The following is a 15,763-nucleotide window of genomic DNA, read 5'->3' on the forward strand; positions in this document are numbered from 1 at the left end:
AGCCTTGCACTTGAGTTACTTTTCCCTAAAAGCTAACCACTTTAATCCTTATCCAGTGAGGATGAAGAATGTTCCTGATTTTATATTTATGATCTGTCTTGAAGTAGTTTTTATGTATAGGATAAAATGGGGTCAAGGATTATTTATTTCCATATAAACATAAAATTATCCCAGGCACAATCAGTTAAAAAGACTTTGTTTTACCCATGAAAATGATTTGGTACCTTCTAAAACCAACTGCATAGGCCCTGGCTGGTTGGCTCAGTGGTAGAGCATCAGCCTGGCGTGTGGATGTCCTGAGTTCAATTCCTGGTCAGAGCACACAAGAGAAGCGCCCATCTGCGTCTCCATGCCTCCCACTCTTGCTTCTCTCTCTCTTTCTCTCCTGCAGCCACAGCTCAATTAGAGAGAGTTGGCCCCCAGTGCTAAGGATGGCTTCATGGCCTCTGCCTCATGTGCAAAGAAGAACCCGGTTGCTGAGCAACGGAGAAACACCCCAGATGGGCAGAGCATCACTCCCTAGTGGGCTTGCGGGGTGGATCCCAGTCAGGGCACATGTGGGAGTCTGTCCCTGCCTTCCTTCCTCTCACTGAATAAAAAAAGATAAAATAAAACCAACTGAATATAGCTATAGGTGTAATTCTACTTCAGTTCTGGACTGTCTATTCCACTTATCTATTTGTTTATTTTATATGCCATACTACTTTGACTACTGTATCTTTTCAATGTCTTTTTCTGCATTATTGAGGTATAATTGATAAATAAAAATTAAATATATCTTTGGTGTCCAATGTAATGTTTTTTTTGTTTTTTTTTGTTTGTTCTTTTTTTTTTTGTATTTTTCTGAAGCCGGAAACGGGGAGAGACAGTCAGACAGACTCCCGCATGCGCCCCACCGGGATCCACCCGGCACGCCCACCAGGGGCGATGCTCTGCCCACCAGGGGGCGATGCTCTGCCCCTCCGGGGCGTCGCTCTGCCAAGACCAGAGCCACTCTAGCGCCTGGGGCAGAGGCCAAGGAGCCATCCTCGGCGCCTGAGCCATCTTTGCTCCAATGGAGCCTTGGCTGCGGGAGGGGAAGAGAGAGACAGAGAGGAAGGGGGGGGGGGATGGAGAAGCAAATGGGCGCCTCTCCTGTGTGCCCTGGCCTGGAATCGAACCCAGGACTTCTGCACGCCAGGCCGACGCTCTACCGCTGAGCCAACCGGCCAGGGCCCAATGTAATGTTTTGAGGGGTTGTTTTCCTGTTTATGTTTATAAAGACAGAGAGAGAGAGTGACAGAGAGACAGGAAGGGAGAGAGATGAGAAGCATCAATTCTTTGTTGCGGCAACTTAATTGTTCATTCATTGCTTTCTCATATGTGCCTTGACTGGAGGTTAGAGCAGAGCGAATAACCCTTGCTCAAGCCAGTGACCCCAGATCAAGCCGGCAACCTTGGGGTTTCAAACCTGCATCCTCCGCGTCCCAGTCTGATGCTCTGTCCACGGTGCCACCACCTGGTCAGGCTGTTATAAGGCTTTTAATGTCTTGAAATCAGATAGATGATTTTTTTTTAACCATTACCTCATTTCCTATACAATATTAACTTGAAATGGATCATCAATATAAACATACTAATAAAAACTAAAACTAAAATCTTCTAGATAAAAGTAAAGGTAAATATCTTCATAACCTTGGCAAAGATTTCTTAAAATAAGAGGCAAAAAGTATTAATCAGAAAAGCATCAATTAAATTGGACTCTCTCAAAATTAAACACTTGAGATTTTCATAAACATCAAGAAAATCAAAAGAGCCTAGGCTGCATGACTCAGTGGATAGAGCATCATCCTGGTGCCCAAAGACATAGGTTAGATCACTGGTCAGGATATGTACGAGAAGCAATCAATGAGTGCACAACTTAAGGGAAAAACTAAATGGAACAATGAGTTGATGCTTCTCTCTCTCTGTCTCAAATCAGTGGAAAACTTCAAAACACTAACTAGAAAAATATCTTCTGAATACATTTATTTTATGAAAGACATGCATCCAGAATATAAAAAGATCTCCTATAACTCAATAATACAAAGAAACCCCAATTTAAAAAACAAGCTGAAGACTTGAATAGACATTTTACCAAAGAAGATATAGAAACGAAAAAAATAAACTTCTAATTATTAGTGAAATGCAAATTAAAACCACAATGTTAGCCCTGACCGGTTGGCTCAATGGTAGAGCATCGGCTGGCGTACAGGAGTCCCAGGTTCGATTCCCGGCCAGGGCACACAGGAGAAGCGCCCATCTGCTTCTCCATCCCTTCCCCTCTCCTTCCTCTCTGTCTTTCTCTTCCCCTCCCGCAGCCAAGGCTCCACTGGAGCAAAGTTGGCCTGGGTGCTGAGGATGGCTCTATGGCCTCTGCCTCAGGCACTAGAACTGCTCTGGTTGCAAAGAGCAACGCCCCAGGTGGGCGGAGCATCGCCCCCTGGTGGGCATGCCGGGTGGATCCCGGTCATGTGCATGCGGAGTCTGTCTGACTGCCTCCCAGTTTCCAACTTCAGAATAAAAGAAAAAAAAAACTATAATACTCATTAACTCTACCATTGAAAAAAATAACAAAAAAACACAATGTGATAATCATTTGGTATCCATTAGAATAATTTAAATCAAAACAGACAACACCAAACTTTGGTGAGAATTTAAAAGAACTAGAACGGCCTGACCAGGCAGTGGCGCACTAGATAGAGCGTTGAACTGGGATGCAGAGGACCCAGGTTCAAAACCCTGAGGTCGCCAGCTTGAGCATGGGCTCATCTGGCTTGAGCAAAAAGCTCACCAGCTTGGACCCAAGGTCGCTGGCATGAGCAAGCGTTTACTCGGTCTGCTGAAGGCCCACGGTTAAGGCACATATGAGAAAGCAATCAATGAACAACTAAGGTGTCGCAACGAAAAACTGATGATTGATGCTTCTCATCTCTCTCTGTTCTTGTCTGTCTGTCCCTATCTATCCCTCTCTCTGACTCTCTCTCTGTCTCTGTAAAAAATAATAATAAAATAAAAATAAACTAGAACGACTAAATTGGTGAGAATGCAAAATGATAGAGGAAAAAATTATGTAATGTCTGCAAAGAGTAAAGATTTAAAACAAGCTTATTTACAGCAATCGATTTAATACTCATTTGAGATGGGACGGTTCAATGACAGATTGAGAAAAGTGGAACTAAATGAGATTCTAAGATCGATCTGGTATGTAAGCTAACAGGGAGGAACTATTATATACCTGACCATCCAAAAACTCATTAAAAGAATTTTAATTTAGCCAGACCAGGCACTGGTGCAGTGGATACAGCGTTGGACTGGGACTCAGAGGACCCAGGTTTGAAACCACAAGGTCATTGGCTTGAGCACGGACTCATCGGCTTGAGTGCAGGGTCGCTGGCTTGAGAGTGGGATCATAGATGTGACCCCATGGTCGCTGGCTTGAAGCCCAAGGTCTCTGGCTTGAGCCCAAAGGTCACTGGCTTGAGCACACTGCTGTAGCCCCCCGGTCAAGGCACATATGAGAAAGCAATCAGTGAACAACTAAGGTGCCACAACAAAAAACTGATGCTTCTCATCTCCCTCCCTCCCTGCCTGTCTGTCCTATCTGTCCATCTCTCTGACTTTCTCTCTGTCTCTGGCAAAAAAAAAAAAGAAAAGAAAAAAAAGAATTACCTGTTTATACTCGTTAACACAACTTTGACAGCAGAATCTCATCTGCTGGCCATCAATCACCAGGACATTGTTTCCAGAACCTTTGCTGGGCAGGTACTCTCCACATTGTTCACAGCAATTCATTACCAGACCATTGGCCAACCTATACTTGTTAAAGCAGTGGTTACTACACAGTTTATGTGTCACATTATTAACGCTGACTTCATGGCGAATCTAAAAGAAAAATAAGAACATATTAAATAAATAAGATAGATTTGCACTATAAGCAATGAGATAACCCGTTTCTTCAACAGAAACAAAGAAACTGGTAAATTTTCAGTAGAAAATAATATGCAGAGAAAAGACTAAAAGCCCATTTTTTTTATTCTTTCATTTTTATCTGATTTCTTTGTTAAAATCATTCTTTGATTTCATGAAAGAGGAAAATAAGATTCATAGAAAAGCAATAATATCAGTAATAACTTCTTCAGGGACACTTAAGCATTCTAGAAAATAAACTGGTTTAGAAGATGTTGATACCACCTGCTTAAAAGAAATAGATAATTCTCAGTATTAGGAGCTTCACAGCCAGGACTGTGGGGGCACACAGTGGGTGGAGCATAGACCTGCAATGCTAAGGTCACTGGTTCGAGACCATGGGCTTGCCCAGTCAAGACATATACAACAAACAACCAATGAACAACTAATGTGAAGCAACTATGAGTTGATACTTCTCACTCCATCCCCCATACTCTCCCTGTAAAATCAATAAATAAAATCTTTAAAAAAGGCCCTGGCTGGTTGGCTCACTGGTACAGCGTCGGCCTGGCGTGCAGGAATCCCGGGTTCAATTACAGCCAGGGCACACAAGAGAAGCACCCATCTGCTTCTCCACCCCTCCCCCTCTCCTTCCTCTCTGTCTCTCTCTTCCCCTCCTGCACCCGAGGCTCCATTGGAGGAAAGGTAGCTCGGGCACTGAGGATGGCTCTGTGGCCTCTGCCTCAGGCACTAGGATGGCTCTGGATGCAACAGAGTGATGCCCCAGAGGGGCAGAGCATTGCCCCCTGGTGGGCATGCTGGGTGGATCCCAGTCGGGCGCATGCGGGAGTCTGTCTGACTGCCTCCCCATTTCCAGCTTCGGAAAAATGCAAAAAAAAAAAAAAAGGAGCCTAACCTGTGGTGGCACAGTGGATAAAGCATCGACCTGGAAATGCTGAGGTCACCGGTTCAAAACCCTGGGCTTGCCTGGTCAAGGCACATATGGGAGTTGATGCTTCCAGCTCCTCCCCAATTCTCTCTCTCTGTCTCTCCTCTCTCTGTCTCTCCCTCTCCTCTCTAAAATGAATAAATTAAAAAAAAAAAATTTAAAAAAAAAAAAAAAGGAGCAGCAGCTTCACTGCCCTAAAAATCTGTGGGAAGAACTAAGAAAATCAGTATTCCATATTTGGATGGTTTTTGTATATAAAAGACTAAGTGTTCTTGCTTCACTCAGCTATGTTAACTGATATAAAATTGTGTCATGGATATGCATAGCTCTGGGGCAACCAACACCAAATTCAGGTACCAAGGACCATGTTAAGTGAGGACTGCCTACATGCATGCTTATTCTTTCAGCAACTGGAAGGATGGGAATGCCACCTAAGAAATGTGAAGTTTTCAACATACTTTCAGTCCACATGTTTTATATGTTCTTGCACCAGGATTGGCTACTTCCTTCATGTCCTGAACCTACATTTTTATTTAGTGTGGTAAATAAAAACACAATCCACCACACAACTATTCATCTATGGATAAGTACATCTAATTCCACAGAAACAGATGTGTATTTGTCACACAATGCAAATAGGACATTTGTTTATAAGATAGTCCTGACATATCCTTATTCCTTCCTTTAACTTCACGGTAGATTCAGGACATGTGCATTATGTAGACGGCAGAGCACAGAATAACATTGAAGACTTACTTATCCTAGATAAATAACTTAAATAAACTAGAAAAATTCAGACCTCTGTTACTTTACTACAGATCATACATCTTGATTTGTTTGGAATTCTTTTTCTGAGACTCTGGTTATCTTCGTAGGGAGACACACAGTATGTACTACAGAATTCCGGAAAGGCCTGGTTTAGCTGCACTTGAGGAACAACAGTAGGCCTTTTTGTAGATGTATCTCTGAAACACAGGGATAAACACAATTTAGGGACACTTCATTTTACTTTCAAATATATGAAAAATAATGAGCAGTCTTCATTTTCTCACTACTTTTTTAAAAAATTTATTTACTGATTTTAGTCAGAGAGAAGGGAGAGAGAGACAAGAACATCAATCTGTTCCTTTATGTGCCCTGACCAGGATGGAACTGGCAACCTCTACGCATAGGACTGCCGCTCTAGCCAACAGAGCTATCCAGTCAGGGCTCACTTTCTTGGCACTTAATACTAGGAATCAACTGTATTTTCTGGATCTAGCAAAATCCACTCTTTTATTTCATCACCAAGATTTCCTAAATAAAATGGGAAGAGAAGATTTGGAGGTAAAAATAATTTTAATCATAAGAACCTTGCCCACAGGTTCTGATGACTTATTTATTTAAATTTTTATTCATTCATTTTAGAGAAAGAGGAAGTGAGAGAGGAAGAGAGGAAAACACTGATTTGTTATTCTACTTATTTATACATTCTTTGGTTGATTCTTGTATATGCCCTGGCCGGGAATCGAACCTGCAACCTTGGTGTATCAGGATGATGCTCTAACCAACTGTGTTAACCCATCCAGGGCTCTGATGACTTTTATTTATTTATTTATTAAATTTTACTTATTATTTTTTTTTTAATTTTATTTATTCATTTTTAGAGAGGAGAGAGAGAGAGGAGAGAGAGACAGAGAGAGAGAAAAGGGGAGAGGAGCTGGAAGCATCAACTCCCATATGTGCCTTGACCAGGCAAGCCCAGGGTTTCGAACCGGCGACCTCAGCATTTCCAGGTCGATGCTTTATCCACTGCTCCACCACAGGTCAGGCTACTTATTCATTTTAGAGAGAGGAAGGGAGAGAGAGAGAGACAGAAACATCTATCCATTCCTACATGTATCTTATCAGGGGATCAAACCCACAACATTTGTGTATTGGGAAGACACTCCAACCAACCACATCATCCAGCCAGGGTGAGCTCTGATGACTTAGAAGACATCAAAATGGGTAGTAGCCCCTGGCCAGGTAGTTCAGTTGTTTAGAGTTCTCCTGATACACTTAGGTTGCGGGTTTATTCCTGGTCAGGGCACATACTAGAATCAACCAATGAATGCATAAATAAGTGGAACAACAAAGGGATGTTTCTTTACCCCTTCCTCTCTCTATCTCTCAAATCAATCAATAGGCCCTGGTTGATTAGCTCAGTGTATAGAGCGTTGGCTTGGTGTATGGATATCCTGGGTTTGATTTCCGTTAGGGCACACAAGAGAAGCAAACATCTGCTTCTCTTCCTTTTTCTCTCCTCCTCCCTCTTAACCTTCTCTCTCTTCCCTTCCTGCAGCCAGTGGCTCGACTGGTTCGAGCATCAATCCCAGACAGGATTTGCCAGGTGGATCCCAGTTGGGGCACATGTGGGAGTCTTTCTCACTATCTCCACTCCTCTCACTTAAAAAAAAAAAAATCAATAAATAAATATTTTTTTTTTGGTATTTTTTGTATTTTTCTGAAGCTGGAAACGGGGAGAGACAGTCAGACAGACTCTCGCATGCGCCCGACCGGGATCCATCCGGCATGCCCACCAGGGGCGAAGCTCTGCCCACCAGGGGGCGATGCTCTGCCCCTCCGGGGCGTCGCTCTGTTGCAACCAGAGCCACTCTAGCGCCTGGGGCAGAGGCCGAGGAGCCATCCCCAGCACCCGGGCCATCTTTGCTCCAGTGGAGCCTTGGCTGCGGGAGGGGAAGAGAGAGACAGAGAGGAAGGAGAGGGGGAGGGGTGGAGAAGCAGATGGGCGCTTCTCCTGTGTGCCCTGGCCAGGAATTGAACCCGGGACTTCCGCACGCCAGGCCGACGCTCTACCACTGAGCCAACCGGCCAGGGCCTTATAAATAATTTTTTTTAAAGGATGGTAGCAACTTGGTAGAAGATAGAGGAGGGGTTGAAGCATAGTTAATGGTAGGAAGAGGGTCAATTTATTTCTGTACCTACACTCCATTTCCTGCCAAGAGTAAGGACAATACATATGAGCCCACAAATCTGTCAAACTCTAAGATAACTGAGGCTCCATAAATGTGAGGACACCTCTGCCAACAATTCTGCCCATGAATTTATGCAGCTCTCCAATTACATTCAAAACAGACATTCACACTGTCCTATCAACCACATAGAACCATTTTGAAAAATACAGCTTACTTTTTACACATTATACTGTGTTTCTTTGGAGTACGCTTACGAGAGAAGGAGGAAAGGCAGGTGGTAGAACAAAAGAGATGAGCTGATCCTTTTCGTTGATAAGCTGTCTGTCCCTTCTGTAAAGGTTTTTTGCAGTTTGCACAAGTGACTTTAACTGGTTTAGTGGGTTGCTGTTGGGCTGAAGGCTGGAAAATCTGTTTAGGAAGCGAGGCCACTGGTGATAAAGAATCCACCCCTGGCTGTTTCTGATTACATGGAAATGATGCTGATTGAGAAATCCAAGAATCTTAAAAATAAAACACAAGAAGAAGTCATGAAATAATTCAAAATTCATATCAGAAAAATATTTATAATTTTCATTTTGCACAAGTCTGAGAGAATAGTGAGGCAGCCTTATAAGCAAGTGGTTAAGGCTAGGCAGCCTTCCTATAGAACACTAGGAGAATTATCCTATAGAACACCAGGAGAATTATCCACTTTGTATTCTAAGTGAATGATACCCTGCTGTGCTAATGATGTAAAAGGTGGCTCTGGCATTGCACTAATGCGGTAACCATCATCTCTTAAGCCTAACTTCCCAGGTTCAAAGCTTACTAGATTGTGCAAGTATATTCAACTATGTCTTCACTTTCTCATCTACAAACTGGCAATAACACCTAACTCATGAGAGTGTTATAGTAAAGTTTTCTGTTTGGTACCAGGACACTTGCAAAAAAATATTAGCCACTTTTTCTTCTCTAATAAAATATCAATACATTATAAAGTAAAGCAAAAATGAAAGTACAAAAATGACTATAGAGTGTGGTATATGATAGCCATTTTCATATACCTTCTCCATAACATTTTTATTTTTATTTTTGTTTGTTTGTTTTAAGTGAGAGGAAAGAAAATAATGATAGACTCCCACCCACGCCTTGACCAGGATTTACCTGGCAACCTCCGTCTGGGGCCGATGCTCGGACTGTCTGAGCCACTGGCTGCGGGGAGGGGAAGAGAGAGAGAAGGGGGAGTGGAAGGGAAGAGAAGCAGATGTTCGCTTCTCATGTGTGCCCTGACTGGGGATCAAACACGGGCGGGAAGTCTGCAGCTGGGCAGTTGTTCTATGCACTGAGCAAATCAGCCAGGGCTTTTACTTTATTTTTTTAAAGATTTTATTTGGAATGCCTGACCAAGCGGCAGCACAGTGGATAGAGTCTCAGCCTGGGATGCTGAGAACCTATGTTTGAAATCCTGAGATTGCTGGCTAGCTTGAGCACAGGATCACCAGCTTGAGCGAGGGATCATAGACATGACCCCAGTCACTGGCTTGAGCCCAAAGGTCGTTGGCTTGAAACCCAAGGTCACTAGATTGAGCAAGGGGTCACTGGATCGGCTGGAGTCCCCTGGTCAAGACACATACGAGAAAGTAATCAATAAACAACTAAAGACCTGACCTGTGGTGGCGCAGTGGATAAAGCATCGACCTGGAACGCTGAGGTAGCTGGTTCAAAACCCTGGGCTTGCCTGGTCAAGGCACATATGGGAGTTGATGTTTCCTGCTCCTCCCCCCTTCTCTCTTTCTGTCATTCTCCTCTCTAAAATGAATAAATAAAATCTTATCAAAAAAACCCAAAACAAACAATGAACTAAGGTGCTGCAACTATAATTTGATGCTTCTTTTATTTAAAAAATTGTTTTAGTTTTCTTTTTAATTGATTGAATTTAGAGAGAGAAGAGAGAGAAAGAAAGGGAGACGAGGAGTAGGAAGGTAGTAGTTGCTTCTTGTAAGTGCCTTGATCAGGCAAGCCCAGGGTTTCGAACCAGCGACCTAAGCATTCAGGTCTACACTTCACCATTGTGCCACCACAGGTCAGGCAAGTTGATGCTTCTCATCTCTCTCCTTTCCTGTCTGTCTATCCTTGTCTCTCTCACTAAAAAATAAAAACAAAAAATAAAAAATAAAAAGATTTTACTAGAACATCATCCTGAAGCGCAGAGGTTGCTGGTTTGATCCTCAATCAGGGCACATACAGGAACAACTTGATGTTCCCATCTCTCTGTATCTCTCTCCCCTGGCCACCCTCACAAAAAAAAAAAAAAAAAAGGATTTTACTTATTGATTTTACCAGGGGAGGGGTGGGGAGACAAGAGGTAGTTGCTTCACTCTAGCTGTTTACTGGTTGCTTGTTTTATGTGCCTTAACTAGGCAAGCACTTGAACAGGTGACCTCAGCATTCCAGATTGGAACTCTATCTACTGTGCCATTACAGGCCAGGCCAAAAATAGCTTTTGTCATGAGCATGAGGCCTATGGCTCCCTTCATCTATCACTATCACAGCTCCAAAGACCTCTTCCGATACTACCAAAACTAATAATTCTATTTTACTTTATTTATTCATTTTAGAGAAGAGAGTGAGAGAGAGAGAGAGTGGGTGTGTGTGTGTGCGCGCGCGCGGAGAAAGAAAGAGAAAGAGAGAGAAGAGGGGGAGGAGCAGGAAGCATCAACTCCCATGTGTGCCTTGACCAGGCAAGCCCAGGGTTTTGAACTGGTGACCTCAGCTTTCCAGGTCAATGCTTTACCCACTGTGCCACCACAAGACAAGCTAATTCTATTTTCATTTCTAACTCCCCACCCACTGCTTTAAATTTTCTTTGTCCTATTTTCCAAATATTTATTTTCTTATAGGCAAAACCAAAACAGAACAAGTAACAAAGGAATTCTTTCATTCCATAAAATGACATGCTAGTTAATATGCCAATAAAGTTATTTATTTATTTATTTATTTATTTATTTATTTATTTATTTATTTATTTTTTCGTGAGAGGAGGACAGACAGAGACACACTCCCACATGTGCCCCGACCAGGATCCAGCCGGCAAGCGCACTAGGTAGGGGCCGATGCTCTGCCCATCTGAGGCCCTTGCTCCACTGCAACCAGAGCCATTTCTTAGCACCTGAAGCAGAACCCATGGAGCCAATCTCAGTACCTGAGGCCAGCTCACTTGAGCCAATCGAGCCATGGCTGCAAGAAGGGAAGATAGAGGGAAAAGGTGGAGGAGTGGAGAAGCAAATGTATGCTTCTCCTGTGTGCCCTGACCAGGAATCATACCCGGGACATCCACATGCCAAGCTGACACTCTATCACTGAGACAACTAGCCAGAGCCTTTTAAAAATTATTTTATTTATTTATTTTAGAGAGGGGAGAGAGAGAGACAGAGAGAGACAGAGAGACAGAGAGAGAGGAAGGAGAATCAATTCCCATATGTGCCTTGACCAGGCAAGCCCAGGGTTTTGAACCAGTGACCTCAGCATTTCACTTTCAAGGTCAATGCTTTACCCACTGCACCACCACAGGTAAGGCAATAAAGTTTTTTTTAATCACCAAGTATTTAAAAAGAAAGTTTCTTTACCCCTAAATTTTTCTTTTTCTAAGCCATTCTTTTAGAAAACAAAATAATTCTGAACCACTCCAAAGAAAACAAATTACATATTCATCTAGAAAATAAACACAGGTTGTATCCTGAAATTAAAATTCTCTAATTATCTAGATAACAAACTAGATTTAATAAATAGAAATAAAAATAGCCAACCATTACAAGAATTATTACCATTAATTGGATGAAGTAAGAACCTTGAACACACAAAAACACTAGATTTTTAACTTTGTCGATTTATCCATACTAAGGGAACATATTTATCTATAATTATAGAAAGTGAGACATCAACTATACTGCTCCTCAACACAGTAATTAGATCCTGATTTTTTTTTCTCTTTAGCTTTGGTGTATATATAAAGCAAGCAAATATTTCGTTTAAAAATTTTTTTATAGTCTGAATGGTGGTGGTGCAATGGATGGAGCTTTGACCTAGGAAGCTGAAAACCCTGAGGTTGCAGCTAGAGCATGGGCTGGTTTTGAGCATAGGCATGCCAGCTTGAGCATGAGGTTGCCGGCTTAAGTGCAGGATTATGGATTATGGACATGAGCCCAAAAGTCGCTGGCTTGAGCCCAAGGATTGCTGACTGAAACCCAAGGTCACTGGCTTGAGCAAGGAGTCATCACCGGCTCAACAAGAGCTGCAACCCCTCCATTCAAGACAAGTATTAAAGCAATCAATACACAACTAAAGTGAAGCAACTACGCGTTGATGCTTCTCATCTCTCTCCTCCCCCGTTCTAATAAAAAATTTATATATTGATTGATTTTAGAGAGACAAAGAGAGAGAGAACATCGATTTGTTGTTCCATTTCTTTATGTATTCATTGGTTGTTTCTTGTATGTGCCCTGAGGATGGAATCCACAACCTTGGTGTATTAGGACAATACTATAACCAACAGGGCTACCTGGCGAGGGGTGTTTCCTTTGTTTTTGTTTGTTTGTCTTTAGTGAAGGGGACAGAGAGAAACAGATAGGGAAAAATAGATAGGAAGGGAGAGAGATGAGAAGCATCAACTCGTAGTTGTGGCACTTTAGTTGTTCATTGATTGGTTTCTCATATGTGCCTTGACCAGGGGGCTCTACCTGAACAAGTGACCCCTTGCTTAAGTCAGTGATTTTGGGTTGGGTTCAAGCCAGTGACCACAGGGTCATGTCTATGACCCCATCCTCAAGCCGGCAACCTTGGGGTTTTGAGCCTGGGTCCTCAGCGTCCCAGGTCGATGTTCTATCCACTACGCCACTGCCTGGTTAGGCCTGGTTCCTTCATTTATACTGCATTATTTACTGTAATTTCTCTTAATTTATTTCTTCGTTGGTTTTTTTTTTTAATTTTTGGAATTAGTGTGTTCACATTAAACTTAACTCTCAAATTCTTCCATGGCCTATCCCCAGAATACCCTTTCTAAAAAGAGGCTAAGGCCCTGGCTGGTTAGCTCAGTCAGTTAAGACTGTCGTCCTGGCCCTGGCCAGTTGGCTCAGTGGTAGAGTGTCAGCCTGGCGTGCAGGAGTCCCAGGTTCGATTCCCGGCCAGGGCACACAGGAGAAGCGCCCATCTGCTTCTCCACCCCTCCCCCTCTCCTTCCTCTCTGTCTCTCTCTTCCCCTACCGCAGCCAAGGCTCCATTGGAGCAAAGTTGGCCCAAGCGCTGAGGATGGCTCCATGGCCTCTGCCTCAGGTGCCAGAATGGCCCTGGTTGCAACAGAGCAACGCCCCAGATGGGCACAGCATCGCCCCCTGGTGGGCATACCAGGTGGATCCCGGTTGGGCACATGCGGTAGTCTGTCTGCCTGCCTCCCCGTTTCCAACTTCAGAAAAATACAAAAAAAAAAAAAAAAGACTGTCATCCTGAAACAACAAGGTTGCAGGTTTAATCCCAGCCAGGGCACATATAAGAAGCAACCAAAAAAAAAAAATGCATCACTAAGTGGAACAATAAATGCTTTCCTTCTCCCACCCTCACCCCCCTCTCTTTTCCTCTCTCTTTCTTTAAAAAGAAAAAAAAAATCTGTAAAAATTAAGCCCTGTCTGGATAGCTCAGTTGCTTGCAACATTGGCCAGAAGTGCAGAGGTTGCCAGTTCGATTCCCTGGTCAGGGTACATACAGGACCAGATTGATGTTCCTGTCTCTCTTTTTCTTCCTGCTTTACAAAAAAGAAAAAGAAAGAGAGAGGGGGGGGGGGTCTAGTACATTATTTAATCCAAATACATCATTATATATATGCAAAGAGAACTAAGATATAGAAGTTAGGTGATTTGTCCAAAAGTTCAAAAGTACTTAGATCCACTATTTGACTTTTATGTATTCTTCATTTCTTCCTACATTTAAGCTCTTCTACCTAAACAAGCTTTTAATATTTTTTCCTTTTTTATTTAATAACTAAATGTCAACTTTTAAAAAAACTGATTTCATACAGAGACAGAGAGATACAGAGCGAGAGAGACAGATTTGTTGTTACACTAATTTATGCATTCACTGGGTGATTCTTTTATGTGCCCTGACCAGGGATCAAGCTTGCAACCTTGGCATACTGGGACAATGCCCTAACCAACTGAGAACCTGGCCAGGGCTATTGTTTACTTAGTGTTGGTTCTGTGGGTAAAAGATTCTTTTAGTGTCTCAGTGGAGGTCTTTTTGTTTCCGTTGCTAAAAAATCACATGTACACGTAAAGTGTATAAACCTTAAGGGCTGACAGAGCCCAATAACTTTTTTTTTATTATTAACTGAGAGGTGGGGTAGCAGAGAGACAGACTCCTGCATGCGCCACAACCAGAATCTACCCAGAAACCCTATCTGGGGCTGATGATGCTCTGCCCATCTGGGGCCACTACTCCATTACTTGGCAACTGAGCTATTTTAGCACCTGAGGCAAGGGCATGGAGCCATCCTCAGCAGCCGGGGGGGGGGGGGGAAGAAAAGGAGGAAAGGGACGGGTGGAGAAGTAGATGGTTGCTTCTTCTGTGTACCCTGACTGGGAATAGAACCTGGGAGTTCCACACACCAGGCCACCACTCTACCACTGAGCAAACAGTCCTGGGCCCCAGTGAAATTTTTTTTTCCCACAATGACTATACTTGTACTCAGATATACAGAAAATTTCCAATATCCCAGAAGCCTCCCTTATGTCTTTTCCCACTTAAAAACTTCCCACAGGCCTGACCTGTGGTGGCACAGTGGATAAAGCCTCGACCTGGAATGCTGAGGTTGCTGGTTCAAAATCCTGGGCTTGCCCGGTCAAGGCGCATATGGGAGTTGAAGCTTCCTGCTCCTCCCCCTTCTCTCTCTCTCTCTCTCTCCTCTAAAATGAATAAATATATATATAAAAAAAAACAAAACAAAAAAACACTTCCCACAGCCATACCTATTCAGACTTAAAAAATTGGTTTTGTCTTATTTTGAACTTTACAATCATAAAATCATATAATATATACTCTTTTGTGCCTAGTTTCTGTTCCTCAACATTTTTTTTAAGATTTTTTTATTGATTGACTTTAAAGCAAGGTGAGGGGTGGGGGGCAGGGAAGGAGCAGAAGCATCAACTGGTAGTTGCTTCTCGTATTGTGCCTTAACCAGGCAACCCCAGGGTTTCAATCTAGTGACGTCAGCATTCCAGGTCAACCCTTTATCCACTGTACCACCACAAGGCAGGCATTTAAAAAAAAAACATTTTCTTAGCCCTGGCCGGTTGGCTCAGTGATAGAGCATCAACCCGGCATGTAGATGTCCTGGGTTCGATTCCTGGCCAGGGCACACAGAAGAAGCACCCATCGACTTCTCCACCCTTTCCTTCTCCTTTCTCTCTTCCCCTCCCACAGTCAAGGCTCCATTGGAGCAAAGTTGGCGCAGGCACTGAGCATGGCTCCAAGGCCTCCACCTCAGGCACTAGAATGGCTCCGGTTGCAACAGAGTGACACCCCAGATGGGCAGAGCATCGCCCCCTGGTGGGCATGCCAGGTGGATCCTGGTCAGGAGCATGCAAGTCTGTCTCTCCGCCTCCCTGCTTCTCTCCAGAAAAACACAAAGAAAGAAAGAAAGAAAATATTTTCTTTATTGATTTGAGAGAGAGAAGAAGGTGTCAGAAGCATCAACTTGTACTTGTTGCTTCTCGTATTGTGCCTTGACCAGGCAAGCCTAGGGTTTTGAACTGGCGACCTCAGCATTCCAGGTTGACTCTTTATCCACTGTGCCACAACAGGTCAGGCTATTCCGCAACATCTTGTTTCAAAGGTTCACTCAACAATTAAGTGTGGTAGTTCATTCTTTTTCATTGTTTGGAGTACTCCAATGTATGGTTAATTA

The 15,763-nt window shown here is 43.2% G+C and overlaps 1 protein-coding gene across 11 annotated transcripts in view; it reads right to left on the reverse strand.

Annotated features, from left to right (window-relative positions):
• The window catches only part of ZMYM5 (zinc finger MYM-type containing 5), a 58,202-nt gene that overhangs the window by 5,027 nt on the left and 37,412 nt on the right, over positions 1 to 15,763 (reverse strand). For 6 of the 11 annotated variants that reach the window (XM_066369115.1, XM_066369120.1, XM_066369119.1 and 3 more), the window contains 3 exons: positions 8,048 to 8,333; positions 5,676 to 5,841; positions 3,691 to 3,903 (listed from right to left, as the gene is read on the reverse strand). In XM_066369115.1, the coding sequence (XP_066225212.1) occupies positions 3,691 to 3,903; positions 5,676 to 5,841; positions 8,048 to 8,333 (665 nt within the window). Of the gene's footprint in view, positions 1 to 3,690; positions 3,904 to 5,675; positions 5,842 to 8,047; positions 8,334 to 15,763 lie in introns of those variants that run through there. The other 5 variants (XM_066369123.1, XM_066369122.1, XM_066369124.1 and 2 more) reach the window with 5 other exon arrangements.

The sequence above is a fragment of the Saccopteryx leptura genome, chromosome 2 (genome assembly GCF_036850995.1).
Source record: "Saccopteryx leptura isolate mSacLep1 chromosome 2, mSacLep1_pri_phased_curated, whole genome shotgun sequence".
NCBI classification, from domain to species: domain Eukaryota; kingdom Metazoa; phylum Chordata; class Mammalia; order Chiroptera; family Emballonuridae; genus Saccopteryx; species Saccopteryx leptura.